This window comes from Cnephaeus nilssonii, assembly GCF_951640355.1.
Source record: "Cnephaeus nilssonii genome assembly, chromosome: 11".
In the NCBI taxonomy this organism is placed as follows: domain Eukaryota; kingdom Metazoa; phylum Chordata; class Mammalia; order Chiroptera; family Vespertilionidae; genus Cnephaeus; species Cnephaeus nilssonii.
Window position 1 is genome coordinate 67,707,573 of NC_137082.1, and position 14,657 is coordinate 67,722,229.

The 14,657-nt window shown below is 48.6% G+C and overlaps 1 protein-coding gene across 17 annotated transcripts in view; it reads left to right on the forward strand.

Moving 5' to 3' along the window:
- ZMYND8 (zinc finger MYND-type containing 8) overlaps positions 1 to 14,657 on the forward strand; it is a 113,642-nt gene that overhangs the window by 65,993 nt on the left and 32,992 nt on the right. For all 17 annotated transcript variants that reach the window (XM_079785053.1, XM_079785050.1, XM_079785061.1 and 14 more), the window contains 2 exons: positions 1,228 to 1,709; positions 10,068 to 10,208. In XM_079785053.1, coding sequence (XP_079641179.1) covers positions 1,228 to 1,709; positions 10,068 to 10,208 — 623 coding nt within the window. The remainder of the gene's footprint in view (positions 1 to 1,227; positions 1,710 to 10,067; positions 10,209 to 14,657) is intronic.

Consider the following 14,657-nt stretch of genomic DNA (forward strand, 5'->3'; position numbering starts at 1 on the left):
AGTTGTGTGCCCATCTCCTGCCCGAGGTCACGTGGGTCACTGATTCCGGGAAAGCAGCTCATGTTCTCATGCAGCCTCTGCAGAGCCCACGGGGGTGTGGGGCGTTGAAGGTAGGGAGGTGGAACCGGCCTGGGAAGTGGAGGGCGCACACCTGAAGGCTAAGTGAGGGGCTGTTTGCTCGTGGTTTTCCATGCGAGCGATCTCACATTCAAAGCCATGCACCTCCTTATAGGGTTATGGCTTTCCACCGTTTCCTCCTTGCTCCATGGAGAACCCCAGTTTTTAAATTCATTTAAATTTTTTTTTATTGTTTAAAGTAGTACATATGTCTCCTTTTCCCCGATTGACCCCCCCTCCCGCCCCTCCCACCCCCTCAGAGAACCCCAATTTTAAGAGTAAACGTTTTATTGCTTGAGTGCAAAATAGTGATCCCGGGGAGTAATTTTCTCTTGGGAGGTGTGGTCTAGGATGCAGTGACTGTCTTCTTACTCTCTACCAACCCGAAGCCAAAGGGGCGTTATTATTTTTTTATGGATTAAAATGACTAAGTCTGTTGAGGCTTTGAATGTTTTCGCTAAGTTCATGTTCACGTTCAGTCCTGATGACATATCATGTGTGTTAAGTGGATTATTTATTAATCATTCAAACCAAGTCATTTAAAAAAGAAGAAATGTGCATTTAAGAATCTTGGCAAGCATACTAGGCTAATTGGGCTTGTGTTAAGGAAAAGACAATTCTGAAACCGACCTGAATGTTCCAGTGACTGAGGAATGAATAAGGGAAATATTGTATGTATACATAGTGGAATACTATTCAGCTTTAAAAGTTATGCCACAACATGGCTGAAACTGGAGGACAACATACTAAATGAAATAAGCCTATCATATAAGGACAAACACTGCATGATTCCATTTATATGAGGAATCTATGTCAGATTCATAGAATCGGTGGCATCGTGGTTGCCAGGGGCTAGGGGCGGGCAAATGGGGAATTACTAGTCAACAGGCATGAAGTTTCAGTTACACACTATGAATACCCTCTAGAGATCTGCTTGCTGTACAACCTTGTGCCTATAGCCAGCAATTCTGTGTTGTACACTTACACATTTGTTAAGACGGTAGAACTGTTAAATGTTCTTAACCACAACGAAGTAAATGTTTTTTAAAAGTTAAAATCTTGGAAATGTCCAACGTTGACTTAAAATCTCTCTCTCTCTTGCCCTCCTAGAGCCTGGGTTCCAATAAATAATTGCTACCTCATGTCTAAAGAAATTCCTTTTTCTGTGAAAAAGACTAAAAGCATCTTCAACAGTGCAATGCAGGAGATGGAGGTTTATGTGGAGAACATTCGCAGGAAGTTTGGGGTTTTTAATTACTCTCCGTTCAGGACACCCTACACGCCCAACAGCCAGTACCAAATGCTGCTCGACCCCAGCAACCCCAGCGCTGGTGCCGCCAAGATAGACAAGCAGGAGAAGGTCAAGCTCAACTTCGACATGACGGCGTCCCCCAAGATCCTGATGAGCAAGCCCATGCTGAGCGGGGGCACCGGCCGCAGGATCTCCTTGTCGGACATGCCGCGCTCCCCCATGAGCACAAACTCCTCCGTGCACACGGGCTCCGACGTGGAGCAGGACCCCGAGAAGAAGGCCATGTCCAGCCACTTCAGCGCGAGCGAGGAGTCCATGGACTTCCTGGACAAGAGCACAGGTCAGCCCCGGGCGGGAGAGGGTGGAGGAGGCCTCCGGGATTCCCCCCGCTTCCACACCTGGTGGCCAAGGCTGACCTCTTCGTAGGATCGCTGGGAGCTTCTTGGGCTTTCATTCCAGTGGAAAGAGGGACGAAGCTGGATCCTTGCTGTTGGGGACCAAAGAATGACAAAAGCATTCCCAGCAGGCCAGCTTGCAGGTCATTCCTAGACGTGGGCAGAGATGGTTAGAAATCCTTCAGGGTTCAGCTCAGATGCCCCTTACATTCATCACAGCAACTTCCCACAACAGTTTTTCTTTCTCAAGAATTTTATTTTAATGGGCCGAGGCCGGTTTCGCTCAGTGGATAGAGCGTCGGCCTGCGGACTCAAGGGTCCCAGGTTCGATTCCGGTCAAGGGCATATACCTTGGTTGCGGGCACATCCCCAGTGGGGGGTGTGCAGGAGGCAGCTGATCGATGTTTCTCTCTCATCGATGTTTCTGACTCTCTATCCCTCTCTCTTCCTCTCTGTAAAAAATCAATAAAATAAAATAAAAAAGAATTTTATTTTAATGGAAACATTGTTCTATCCAACCCATGCATTTACATCACTTAATGCTTACACATCAGAGAAACATGCGGGGTAAACAGTACTCCTCTTTCCCCAAGCACTGCCCCCCTCCTCAAGTCCCCTGGTTTGACAGCTGCCTTGCATTTTGAGACTTGCTGTTGCTGAGGGGTTAAGAGTGAGGACGCTGGTCTCAGAGCCCAGTTCTGCCACTCCTACCTGTGGCACGAGTCAGGGTCCCTAAGCTCTTCTGCCTTAGTCTCCGCATCTGTAACGTGATGAGAGGTAAAGGATCTGCCTCATAGGTTCTGATAAGGATGAAACGAATCAGAATACACAGAGGCTTAGAACGGTGCTGGGAATAATAGTAAAGGCTTCAGAAACGTTGACGACTGTATTATTTCTTATGGCTGCCGATCAGATGCCTTTGTTCTAGGGCGCAGTAACTCGTGTTGACATAGTTTCAGGATAAAACTTCCCTTTGCTCTTTAGTTTCTGGCCAGAGTCCTTAAAAGCTTCCTTTTATTCCACGACACGATGCCACGTAAGCCCAGTTAACAGAACACGGTGCATAATCGCACAGACTCCCGGCCTGCTGGTTCCCAGGGAGAGCTTGCTTTTGAGAAGGTGTTTCAACCTCGGCAGCAGGCCCGGGAAGAACACGTTCTAGTACCGCCTACGGGTACTTTATTACATTCTTAAGTAGGAAACCTCCAATTTAGCTTCATCCTCTGCTGAATAAAATGTATAAACTCATGTGTTTAAATTGCTTGTTGTATTTTTTCCTAAAATACATGAAATGAATACATAACTTGTCATATAACACCTGTTGGGACATGAATCCACTCCGTTCTCCTGCACCGTATTTCAGAAAAACAGTTTTTTTTTTTTTTAAAACATATTTTTATTGATGTCAGAGAGGAAGGGAAAGGGAGAGAGAGATATAGAAACATCAATGGTGAGAGAGAATCATTGATTGGTTGCCTCCTGCATACCCCCTACTGGGGATCAAGCCCCACAACCCAGGCATGTGCCCTTGACCGGAATTGAACTCGGGACCCTTCAGTCCACAGGCCGACGCTCTATCCATTGAGCCAAACCAGCTAGGGCCAGAAAAAGTTTCAATGTGTTGACTTTAGCTTCCTTCTTTCTTCCCTTGGGCGGTACAGAGGTTGAAATGACATCAGAAGTCCTGGCACAATTCCTGATCATTTGAGTAGCGTTTTAGGTCCTAAGTTAGTAGACTTCCAAGTCCTCCCAAAATACAATCCCCTTGCTGGGATGTGCTTGGGTCATTTGGCTAATCCTTGGTTGTACAGCCAGTGAGTAGTTCAGGAAGAGAAGGTGATACTCAAAATTGTTTTAATCTTACAAATTGCCCCCTTTTCTGTAAGGGGCCCGATAGTAAATATGTTAGGCTTAGTGGGCCTCTGTCACAACCATGCAACTATTCAACACGGTCGTCGTTACTAACTCAGCCATAGGCAGTAGGTGGCTGGGACACTAAAGTGTGACTTTCATATAATTTGTATCTTTAGTGAACTATTAATCCTTTTGATTTACCCCCACCCCCCAACCATATAAAAATGGCAAAATACATACCTTCTTAGCTTGCAGGCCATACAAGAACAGGTGGTATGCTGGATCTGGCCCGTAGCTTGGTTCGCCAACCTCTGTTATATAGATTAAGAGAAACTGGTTCAGTCTCCCCATTTTACAGAAGGCAAGTTGAGGTCCCTTCGGAGAGTGTGGGGGTTCCCAGCACCCCATCCTTACTGTAGAAATGGCTAGTCCGGTTTTCTTTTCATTGCCCTCTACTGCCCTCTGCTGTTTGCAGTGATAAGAGCATTTATTGGAAGAAGTGGACTAGTTATTGAAGACAAGACTGTGATTTAGCCAAAATTGTGTTTAAAAAAAAAAAAAAAGATTGCCATAGGAACAGAAAAACCATATAGTTACAGCAATGAAAAATTTTTAACCAGCAACATAAAAATGAAATAAATTATTAAATAAAACCTGTATGAGAATTTAGAAACCTTTTTTTTTTTTTTTTTTTTTTTTTTTTGTGAGGGGAGAGGGTATGTGGATTGAGGAGCTCAGAATCATGTGTCTGTGACCTTAGAACTGGATTTAGCTTTTTGAGAAGCACTTTTCGCAGCCAAAAGCATTATACTGGAATCCCGTTGTCTTAATGGTCAAAGTGGTTTATATTCTCAGTGATTTTTTTTTTTTTTTTTTTTTTGCTTCCTCCTTTATTTAGATCTCATGGCCAGAATTGATGCCTTTGTCAATATTTGCTTGTGGGATCCCAATTTAAGTCATGAATATGTTTTAGGATGAGAATCCTGGGGCCTGTGAGCTAAAGGTCCTTTGGTCTTACAGCTCTACATGGGTTACTGCTTAAGGAGAAGGAAAAACACGTTCATAAACTCCTTTATAGTGTGAGGTCAATATGTGTTTATAACACAGTTGTTATTTACGAAGTCTGAAGTCACAGACGATACCACCTACCACAGCCAGCCCTTAGCTAGTTTCCAGGACTTCCTCCAGGTTGGTTTACGTCATTCTCTTACTTTGAAAACTCAAATACGTCCAGAGGCCAGGCTGGTGTGGAAATGAGAGGCGGGGAAGTGGTAGGGACTGGGGTGAACTAAAGCAGAAATACACCTTATCGTGACGCATTACACGTACACACGTGTGCTTGTGTGTGCAACACTCCCCAAAGCGGTGCAGTGTTTACAGTCCGATGCGTGGTATTCTGAGCTATCCCTTTTTTCTAAAGGGCATTGGCCTTTTCCTCCTCCTGGTTATAGCCACGTGGGAATGGGGGCTGAGTGTTGCCAGATTTCTGGTTGTTCAGGAGAAGTTTCAAATATTTTTTTAAATGCAGACTACCCAGACTTTTACATATTGGCTCATTTAAAAACAACAGCAACAATAATAAGCCAGGTCAGACGCATCTGGGTACTACTTGGTGCCTGTATCACCTGTTTGCAATGTCTGGTGTGGACTGGAGTGTGTGTGTGTGTGTGTGTTTTAACTTAACCTTGTGTTCTGAATGCTTTTTCATGCTAGTAAATAACCCTTCAACACAGCATTTCTGTCCTGTCGTGGGACCGTCCAGTGATGTTCTGCTGTGGCTCATCCGTGCACACCACCAGGACTTGTGAACACACAGGTTGTTTACAAGGTTTTATAAGCAGAGGAAATGTAGCGTGAATCCATCCCTCCTTCACCCCCACCCCACTGGAGGGCTGAGGTGCGAGGGAGGGAAGGGCCGTTTTTTCTAACTTAATCCTAAGACTCCTGTTTCTTGTAGTCAGAACAGCACTTAGCACAGGCTAGGATTTTGCAAATGCAGATAATAAATGATGTGCTTTAGCCCACACTCGTAAACGGCACATCAAAGTATAAAATCTTATTAAATTATTGGTGACTTCAAAGGCCAATAGTTTTTCCTTTGGGCAATATTTACGGCTTTATAAAAGGATTGGCCTCTGTTTCAAAGCTTAATTGAAATGAGCGTTTCCAAATGCCTTTTTGCTTTTGAAAATGCCTAGAGTGATTCCAAACAGGGTTTCTCAGTCTTGGCACTGCTGACACTTTGGGCCGGATGGCACTCTGGTGGGACTGTCCTGTGCACTGTAGGTTGCTTAGCAGCCTCCCTGGTTCCTACCCGTGCGATGCCAGTAGCACACCCTGTTCACAGTCAGGACCCCCAGAATGCCTCCAGACATTGACATGTGTCCCCTGGGGGCACAGTCACCCCTCCATTCCCCATTGAGAGCTACTGATTTAATGTACCACACCTCTGAATTTTAGCTCTGACAAAATTCTGATTGCTTCACATTTATCTTTGAAACTCTTCAATATTTACATTTAATTTTGTCTCACTTTTTTCTTGAACATAATATTACATAATTAATAGCACATCATTGTATCCTAAGAGATGGCAACTATTAGGAATTGGCTGTTCCTTCAGATATTTTTAATGTATATAATCACATGGATGATAATTTTTTGGGGGGTAGAATGGGATCATACTCAGCTTTTTGCTTCTTTCAACTTAGCAATATTTCTTTGGCTTCTATGTTAGTGTATATAGTTCTGATTGTCAGTAGTGTATAGATGGTATGTGAATGTGACAAGTGGGGTCAGAAATGAATTTTGGGAGCTATTGGGGAAGAAACCTGGTTTTATGAAGTAATGTGAATGCAAATGTTTTAAATGGATGCACCGATTTGTTTTCTTCGTGTTATTTAATTTTTCAGTATCTACATCCTTGCTAACTTTCTGATGTCCAGTGCTGTAGGCATTTTGGCCAGCCTAGTATTTAACATGTTTCTCTAGATGGCCACATGCAAAACCAGAATAAGTTTCAAGAGCATATCTATTCATCTTCACTGGAGTCATACAATTACGGTACTTTATGTACATTCCTCTGTGAAGATTTCGAAGGTCATCCCCATTGCAGCCTACATCAGAGCGGCATTCCTTGCTGTGGCTCAGGAACATCCCACGTGGCTATGCCACAGTTTGTGGAGGGACATTTGGGTTGTTGCCACCTTTGGGCTGCTGTGAACCGAGTTGCTGTGGACATTTGTGTACAAGGGTTTGTTTGCGTTCCTGTTTTGGGTACATACCTGGGAGTGGACCTTCATGAAATGCACAGTTATTGTCTATCTGTGTGTGTGCTGCATGAATTTCTCTGCTTTATACATAAAGTGTAAGATATTTTTCATCTTCTAAGAACCACTCCTTGCCCCTTGAGGGCCGTATTGCCCCTGTTGGGATGCACGGGCTGGGGTGATGGCAGTGGAGACGGCGGGCGGTGGAGGGATTGGGGGTATATTTTGGAAGTGGCGGGCAGAGGCCTGCTGGAAAGTTGGCTAAGTTGAGGCAGGAGGAATTGAAATGGCCTTGGGCAGCCTGGTGAGTGTGTGTCGCATTAACTGATAGGGGTTGAGGCAGGTACAAGGTCTGTCACAAATTGGGCAGGTGGCACTCGGGTGGACATCGGCCTGTCTTTTTCAGGGCTAGTTTTCAGGGACCTGTGGGTTGCTAAGGGACTCAGCCGCTGCCCCTCTGTTAAGGGCATTGCGGTTCTGGATGCCTGTGGGGGTGGGCCTACTCTCACTGGCTGGGTGGAGAGTGAAGCATGCCTGTCTCCATGGAAACCAGTGCTCTTGCATCACCCTTATCCTGTGCAAGTGCTCTGTTTATAAAAACATGTTTAGTTTGGCTCAGTGGATAGAGCATCAGCCTGCTGACTAAAGGGTCCTGGGTTGGATTCCGGTCAAGGGCACATGCCTGGGTTGTGGGCTCAATCCCCAGTAGGGGGCGTGCAGGAGGCAGCCAATGATTCTCTCTCATCATTGATGTTCCTATCTTCCTCTTCCTTCCTCTCTGGAATCAATAAACATGTTTCTTAAACCTCAATACTGAAACTTTATTATCAAAGGAAACTTTATGTCTGTGAAATTAAAGGCTTGTTCCGGTTATTTACTTATTTTTACTACACACTTGCACCTATGCGCGCGCACACACACAGGATTATATTGATTGATTTTAGAGAGAGAGAGGAAGGGAGAGAAACATTGATTGTTGGTCCACTTACTTATGCCTCCATTGATTGCTTCTATGTGCCCTGAGCAGGGATCGAACCCGCAACCTTGGTGTATTGGGACGATGCTGTAACCCACCGACCTGCCTGGCTAGGGCCACACAGAATGACAAAGATCATGGCTGGACCTGTGTTGTTGCTAGAATCCTCTGCATGACCACACGTGGGCAGGGCTCCGTTAGGCCGCCGCCTGGCCTCCTTGCTTTTTTAATGTCATCTGTCAAGCAGGGAACTGTGGATTCACATGGTGAGGTCTCTTGTGACAGTGCCTTTGTGTGGGATTTTGTTCCTGTTCCCTTTAGGGTTAGGCTTCTTGGCAATGTTCCCCGAAGTCCTTAGCAGTGCTTTGACAGCGTGCTCAGTGAGACCCTCTCGGCTAGGCCGGCTTGTTCCTTTGTTTTAGAGCAGCGGTCGCCAACCGGTGGTCCGTGGGGTCCGCGAGGTCCAAAAGGTTGGCGACCGCTGTTTCAGAGAGTACACTTCGGAAAGCCTGGTCGGCAGTCCTCATGGGGAGGGCATTATACCCATCCTTTCGGCCACTGGAAATCTCTTGGGAGCAGGTGGGGCATAAATGAGTGGATTATTTAAAAACAAAACACAAAAACATCCCAACACTAAAGACTTGGAAATACTTAAATCTTTTAAAGTGCCTTTAACTTCATTTATTCTTGTTTGTTTATGTAACAAGCACTTTATTTCTGCTTGTTATCCTAGTAGTGGCTCGAGGAGCAGGGTTAGTACCAGTAATAGCAGCCCTCAGAATGTTGTATGCTGGGCCAGGTCTTCGTTCATTCTTACAGTAAAACTGACTTAAATTAGTATTCAAAAGAGCCGAGTTCTCAAAATGGCTTCGAATGTTTCTTCAGCACTGGCTAAGCCCAGGTGACCTGCCCCTCATTTCTGGAGGAGGTGAAGGATTCCCAGAGACAGGTCTGTGTGGTCCCCGTGTGGGCGGATCAGTCTCAGCACTTGTTGACATTTGGGGCTAAGATAGTTCTTTGTCAGGGACACTGTCCTGTATCCTGTTGGCTATTAGCCGTACCCCTGGTCTCTACCTACTAAGATGCCTGGGGCCCCTTGACTCCTGGTCTGACAACTGAAAGCATCTGCAGACACTGCCCTGTGTGCCCTGGAGGGCGAGTCACTCCTGGAGGAGAACTGCTGGTTTGGATGATTGAAACCAAAGCCCTAGAGATGAATGGGAAATGGAAAATGCTGCTACACTACGAGCAAGCGATGCACAGGTAGTCCTTAACAGATGCCAGACAGCTGTCCAGATGATGAACTGACTTGGTCCTTACAACATAGGATGAGTGTAGTTACTGTTACCCTCCCTTTGTAGCGTATTGTTAGTATTCCTCTTGGTTGCTGCCCGGAAAGGAGATTCAGAGACGGAAGGTAACGCACCCAAAGTCACACAGCAAGTCAGCCGCAGAGCTGGGACTTGCACTCAGTCTGGCTTCCAGTCCATGCCTGAGTCCACTTCTCTCTGCATCTAGAGTCTTTCCCACTGTATTACGTTAAAGGCAGCGTTGGCAGGTCCTGGCGCTGGAGAGAAGGTGACCTCAGGTGTATTGGTGTAGACGTTACCGAATATTCATTCTGAGCATCCCCATTGGCAGGTGAGGAAATTGAGGCAAGCACCCAGGCACAGTAAAGGGGGGGTTAGTTTACCAATGTCTCTTCACTCCATCGGGGCTGCATTTAGCTTTGCAGTGGGTGTCCCAAGCTCTCCTGAGGGGTCCAGTTGGCCTTCGGCAGGTGCAGTAGCTGTGAGGCCGACCCCTGCGTCTCCCACAAACGGGTGACATGCCATTGGTAAGCCTGGCTCTGGTCTCTGCGTCTGGCCCGTGCTGGGGGCTGCTTTAAATTGCTATTTATTTTGAGATTTTTAAACCCATGAATGGGCCAAACCAATTTCAGTGGCAGCTTAGCCGGTTTGTCTTAGAGCTTTGTGCCTAATAGAGTAACTGGGAGGCCTCCTGCCTGTGTGGCTGTAGTGGTTAACATGTGGGGGAAGTCCTGTGCTTTGAAACAAATGGCCGGCCCTGCCCGCTCCCCCCTGCTCCGGTGCCCTGCTGGAATCAGATACAGTTTCTCTGCTCTTCCCCACCCCGCACCTCCCTACAAGTCTGACTTGTTTATTTCTACGTAACTCTGTCCTTTAACAAGTGCCTTATCTTTTCAGCGTCGCCGGCCTCCATGAAGACGGGCCAAGCAGGGAGTTTATCCGGCAGCCCGAAACCTTTCTCTCCTCAAGCGTCCACGCCAATCACGACGAAAACAGACAAGACGGCCACCACCGGGAGCATCCTGAACCTTAACCTGGGTCAGTGGGGATTTTTGGAGGTCTCTTGCCGGGGCATCTGAAAATGTTTGCAAGTTGTGATGTCCTCTTTGGTGTGGTTCTTGAACTCTGAACTCTTGAGTAAACCGTTTAAAAGGTGAAGTAGAGGAACAGGAAGATTGGTCAATACAAGGGACAAGTGAGGGATTTCCTGGGGGCTGTTGAAGTATCTTAGGCCAGTGTTTACAGCCGTTCTTGCCCTTGACTATGGTCACCCAGTTCTCACGTGTAAATATATATATTTGATGTTATATGTGTGTGCACACATATCAAGTATTATGAATCAGTGTTTACCTTTTTTATGTGCATTATATTCTTCGATCAAATTCTTTAGCAGACATTGGCATTGGAAATGTTAATTACCTAACTTTATGAAGTTACTAGAGGCCCGGTGCATGAAAATTCATACACTGGAGGGGGGCCCTCAGCCCGGCCTGCCCCCTCTCACAGTCCAGGAGCCCTCAGGGGCGGGAGTCGACCCGGCGATCAGTGGAAGGCAACGCCTCCATCACACCTCTGCTGCTGCCACTGCCGGCAGCACAAGTCTCGGCCGGCCCTGGTTACCTGAGCCTCGGGCTGCCCTGGGCGGCTGGGGGGCTGAGGGGACTGGGCGCCACCATCTTGTGGCTGTGGATGCCGCCATCTTTGAGGGCGTGACAGTCAATTAGCATATTCCCTCCTTATTGGCTGTGGGTGCTGCCATCTTTGTGAGGGTGTGATGGACAATTAGCATATTCCCTCTTTATTAGATAGGATTATTTTCCTGATTCATTCCACTGTTTTCTAGTTTTTATTGAGCATCTGTTATGTGCTGTGTACTGCGTTGGCATGGGGCAGAGTGCTCTTATGGTGCTTGGGTTCTGGAATGGGGCAGAGAATCCTCAAGGTAGATACACAGGACAGTTCATTCCGGAAGGTAAAGTGTGTTCGTATGATAAGGAGAGAGATGGGCGGGGTGGAGGTGGGGAGAAGAGGCAGTGGTTCAGTGGGTGGAAGGGTTAGGGAAGGCCTATTTGAAGGGGAGAGTTGCATGACAGGAAAAACCAGTCATGCCAGGACCAGGAGGAGGAACGTTCCAGAAGGAACAAGAACGATACAGGCCCGAGGGTAAGGATCGTGTGCAAGGAGTGGCAAGGAGGCCCAGGTGGTGTGTGCCGGTGGCTGGCGGGAGGTTAGGAGGTGAGGTTAGAGAGCACGGGGTCTGAGGACCCTGGATTGAGCAGTGCAGGATGTGAACTGACTGAGAAGTTTAGAAGGACTCTTGGCTGCTAGGAGACTAGCCCACGTCTGCTGTTCCCAAACCCGGCAGTTCCTCCCTCCCCTGAGGGCACTTGCAGTGTCTGGAGACGTTTCTGGTTGTCACACCTGGGGGTGGGGGGTGCTGCTGGCATCTGGTGTGTAGAGGCCAGGATGCTGTTGACCACCCTATAGTGGGTAGAGTAGGCCGCCACAGCCAGGAATTACTGGGCTGTGCCAGTAACTGTGTTGACAGAGTGGATGTGGTAGGAGAAATAGGAGCCAAGGGTTCAGTTTTAGATTTTGTACTTTGGTGCCCCGAGGCCAGGTCGAGGCAGGAGGGGTGATTGGGGGAATCTTGATTATACACGGGGGTGGGCTAGAGCAGTGGTTCTCAGAGCTGGGCAGGAGGTGCCTGCTACTGGCATTGAGTGATTTAGTGGTTGCAGGTCAGGGATGCGGTTTTACATCCTACGCTGCCCAGGAAGCCTGCCTCCCAGCCCCCCAGCAGGGAATTATCTCGTCCCAGTGGCGGTAGTGCTGAGATGAAGACCTTGGTCTAGGGCGTAAAGGGCGGGTGGGGGCCCTGGGACACGACCATGGAGACAGGTCAGCAGGAGGGGGACAGGAGTCGTGGACAGGAGCGAGCCGCCCTGTGTGTGTGTGGTCCCGGGGCCTCTAGGACAGGCCTTTCGGAGGATGCTCCAGCGTGACTACAGAGCCTGCGGCCGTCAGTGCCTCCCGGGGTCATCTTTTCCGGCTGTGGCCTTTTCGGATGGAGAAACGGGTCTGGAGAGGTGGCTTCGGGCGCCCGTGATGGCAAAGCCCGAAGGTGGCGGGGCCGGGTCCAGCCTGTGCTCCGTGGAGGCCAGTGCCCTGTGCACCCGGTCACCGTCAGTGCCACCCAGATGTGACTGACCAGTCGGGGGGACGGAGGGGCTCCAGTTCAGATTCACTGGTGGGAATTGCTCACTTGAACAAAAAGGCGACCCGTTGGCTGCCTTTGGGAACAGTCACCGTGCTCAACAGTGTGGTTTGCCTTCTCATACCTTCCTCCCACCTCCGCACCCCGAAAAGAATTGCTGTGTGGAGGCGTTCTCACGGTCGCATTTCCTCTTTGCCAGCCATGCGTGGCAAGAATAGCTCCTTCCCTAGCCCAGGCGGACCGTGGGCATCCTTGTGACACTGTGGGACTTTCGGTTCGGCCTGAACCACCGTGGGAGTGCTCGGCTTCTTCCTGCCCTGCGTCTGGGTGGGTGGCACAGCGGAACCCGGCGTGTCCCCCCCCCCCCCCCCCCCCGGGGGAAGCTCCCACAGTCCTTCCCGTTCGGGGACACGTGCCTCATTTTAGCATTGGGAATGTGGGCGTTTTAAGGCGTCTTACCTACCGGAAGGAGGATCAGAGAGGGACCCGTGAAAAGTGTCATGGGAATGGGAAAGCGGAAGGGGAGGCTAGATATTTTTCCAGTATCCCCGGGAGGGGACGAACGCTTTATGGTGTTTCATTATGTCTATCATCTGTGTGATTGCTAGGAGCAGACAGAAGTGCCAGGGGTAATGATGACATCATTATATCTAACAAAATATTTAATTAAATTATACTGAGAAAGGCAAGCTTACCGTGATGGCGGCAAACAGATCCGTGATTGCCGGGGTGGGGGTGGGGGCGGGGGACGGTTTGTGATCTCAGGGAGTCAGTGGCCGATGACATTGTCCTGCATTCTGTTGGTGGTGGTGGTTACACACATCTCTGCCAGTGTTAGAACTCAGGACGATATCCCCCCAAACATGAACTTGACTCCCTGCGAATGAAAACTACTCAGAAATGGCAACAACCGTCAAGGTAGGTAATAGCCCCATTTCCCAGAAGGCCCGGAGAAGTGAAGTTGCCTACCCAGGGTCACACATGGTTCAAGGTGAAGCTGGGCCTTCAGACTCAGGCCTGTTTTGCTGTGTAACTTGAGCTTTTCACCGGGATACTGGGAACTGAAATGCCTCAAGATGGGGCCCTGTGTTGACCTGCATGTGAAAGGGGTCGCGGGTAGGGTGATGATTTGGAATGGGGCATCACACAGAGGACAGGAACCTGTTTAAAGGAAGCAGCCCCCACCACCTGAACCTGTGCTGTCAGATTCTGAATTTCCAGAAAAACAGAAACCGTGTTTTTTTTGTGTGTGAATTCTCCTGGTTTTAAAAATGGGGCATCAATTTCATAAAAAAATAAAAAGATCTCTACTTGGGCCGAATAAATACAATTAAAAATATGAAAAACCAGCCCATGGGTCACTCGTGGTTGCTTAATGACTCTCATAGTTACTTTCTGTGCGTGGATGAGGGGAAGCTTTATGCAGGCTGCCCTCGGCCTGCTGCTGACACGCCGCCTCTCCTCTCGGCTCCAAACCAGGAGCCGAGGGAACCCTGGAGGCTTGTCACGGCCCTCCTGTGGCTTACCTCGTTGTCATAAGTCAGGACGAGCTGGTGAGACTAGGAGAGAGGAGGCCCTGATCCTTGTCTGCATTCCGGCTCGCCTGGCCTGCGAATTCTCACCTCCTCTTATCTCACAGAGGGTGTCTGCTTGGGGCTGGACACGCCCAGCAGCCCCCGGGCCTGGGGGTGACAGAAACGTGCTTTGCTGCTCCCCCCGCCGTGGGTGCCGGTGCCCCCTGAGCAATGGAGCGTCCTGCCTGTTGGCTCCTCCCGGTGGCTGTCGGGAGGCGGCCTTTCTCGTTCACACGAAGCAGGGCCTTGGCAGCCAGGCCTTCTGAGAGTTTCCCACAGGTGGTCTTGGTTTTGTGTTTGGCAGTGAGGGCAGCGAGGAAGATCGCTGCGTGGCTTTGACGGCCAGGAGACCATCTGCTGGGGGCTCCTGTCTGAGCATTGTTCCCGAAGGAGCTGCCATCTTGTGGCTCCTGGAAGTCCATCCGGTATAGTCTCCCAGCAGCTTTTGAATGAAGGAGGTTTTGTTTTTTCCTTTTTTTGTTTTAACTGAAAAAGAAGTGGTTATATTTCTCTTTTAAAAAGCTTACTGGTTTTATTGTGGTTTGGTTAATCCTCACATGAAGACATTTTTTCCATTGCTTTTCAGAAAGAGTGGGAGGGAGGGGGAGAGAGAGAGAGGAAAAGAGGAACATCGATGTGAGAGAGACATCGACTTGTTGCACGTGCCTGACTGGCACCTAGGGGTGGAGGTTAGGG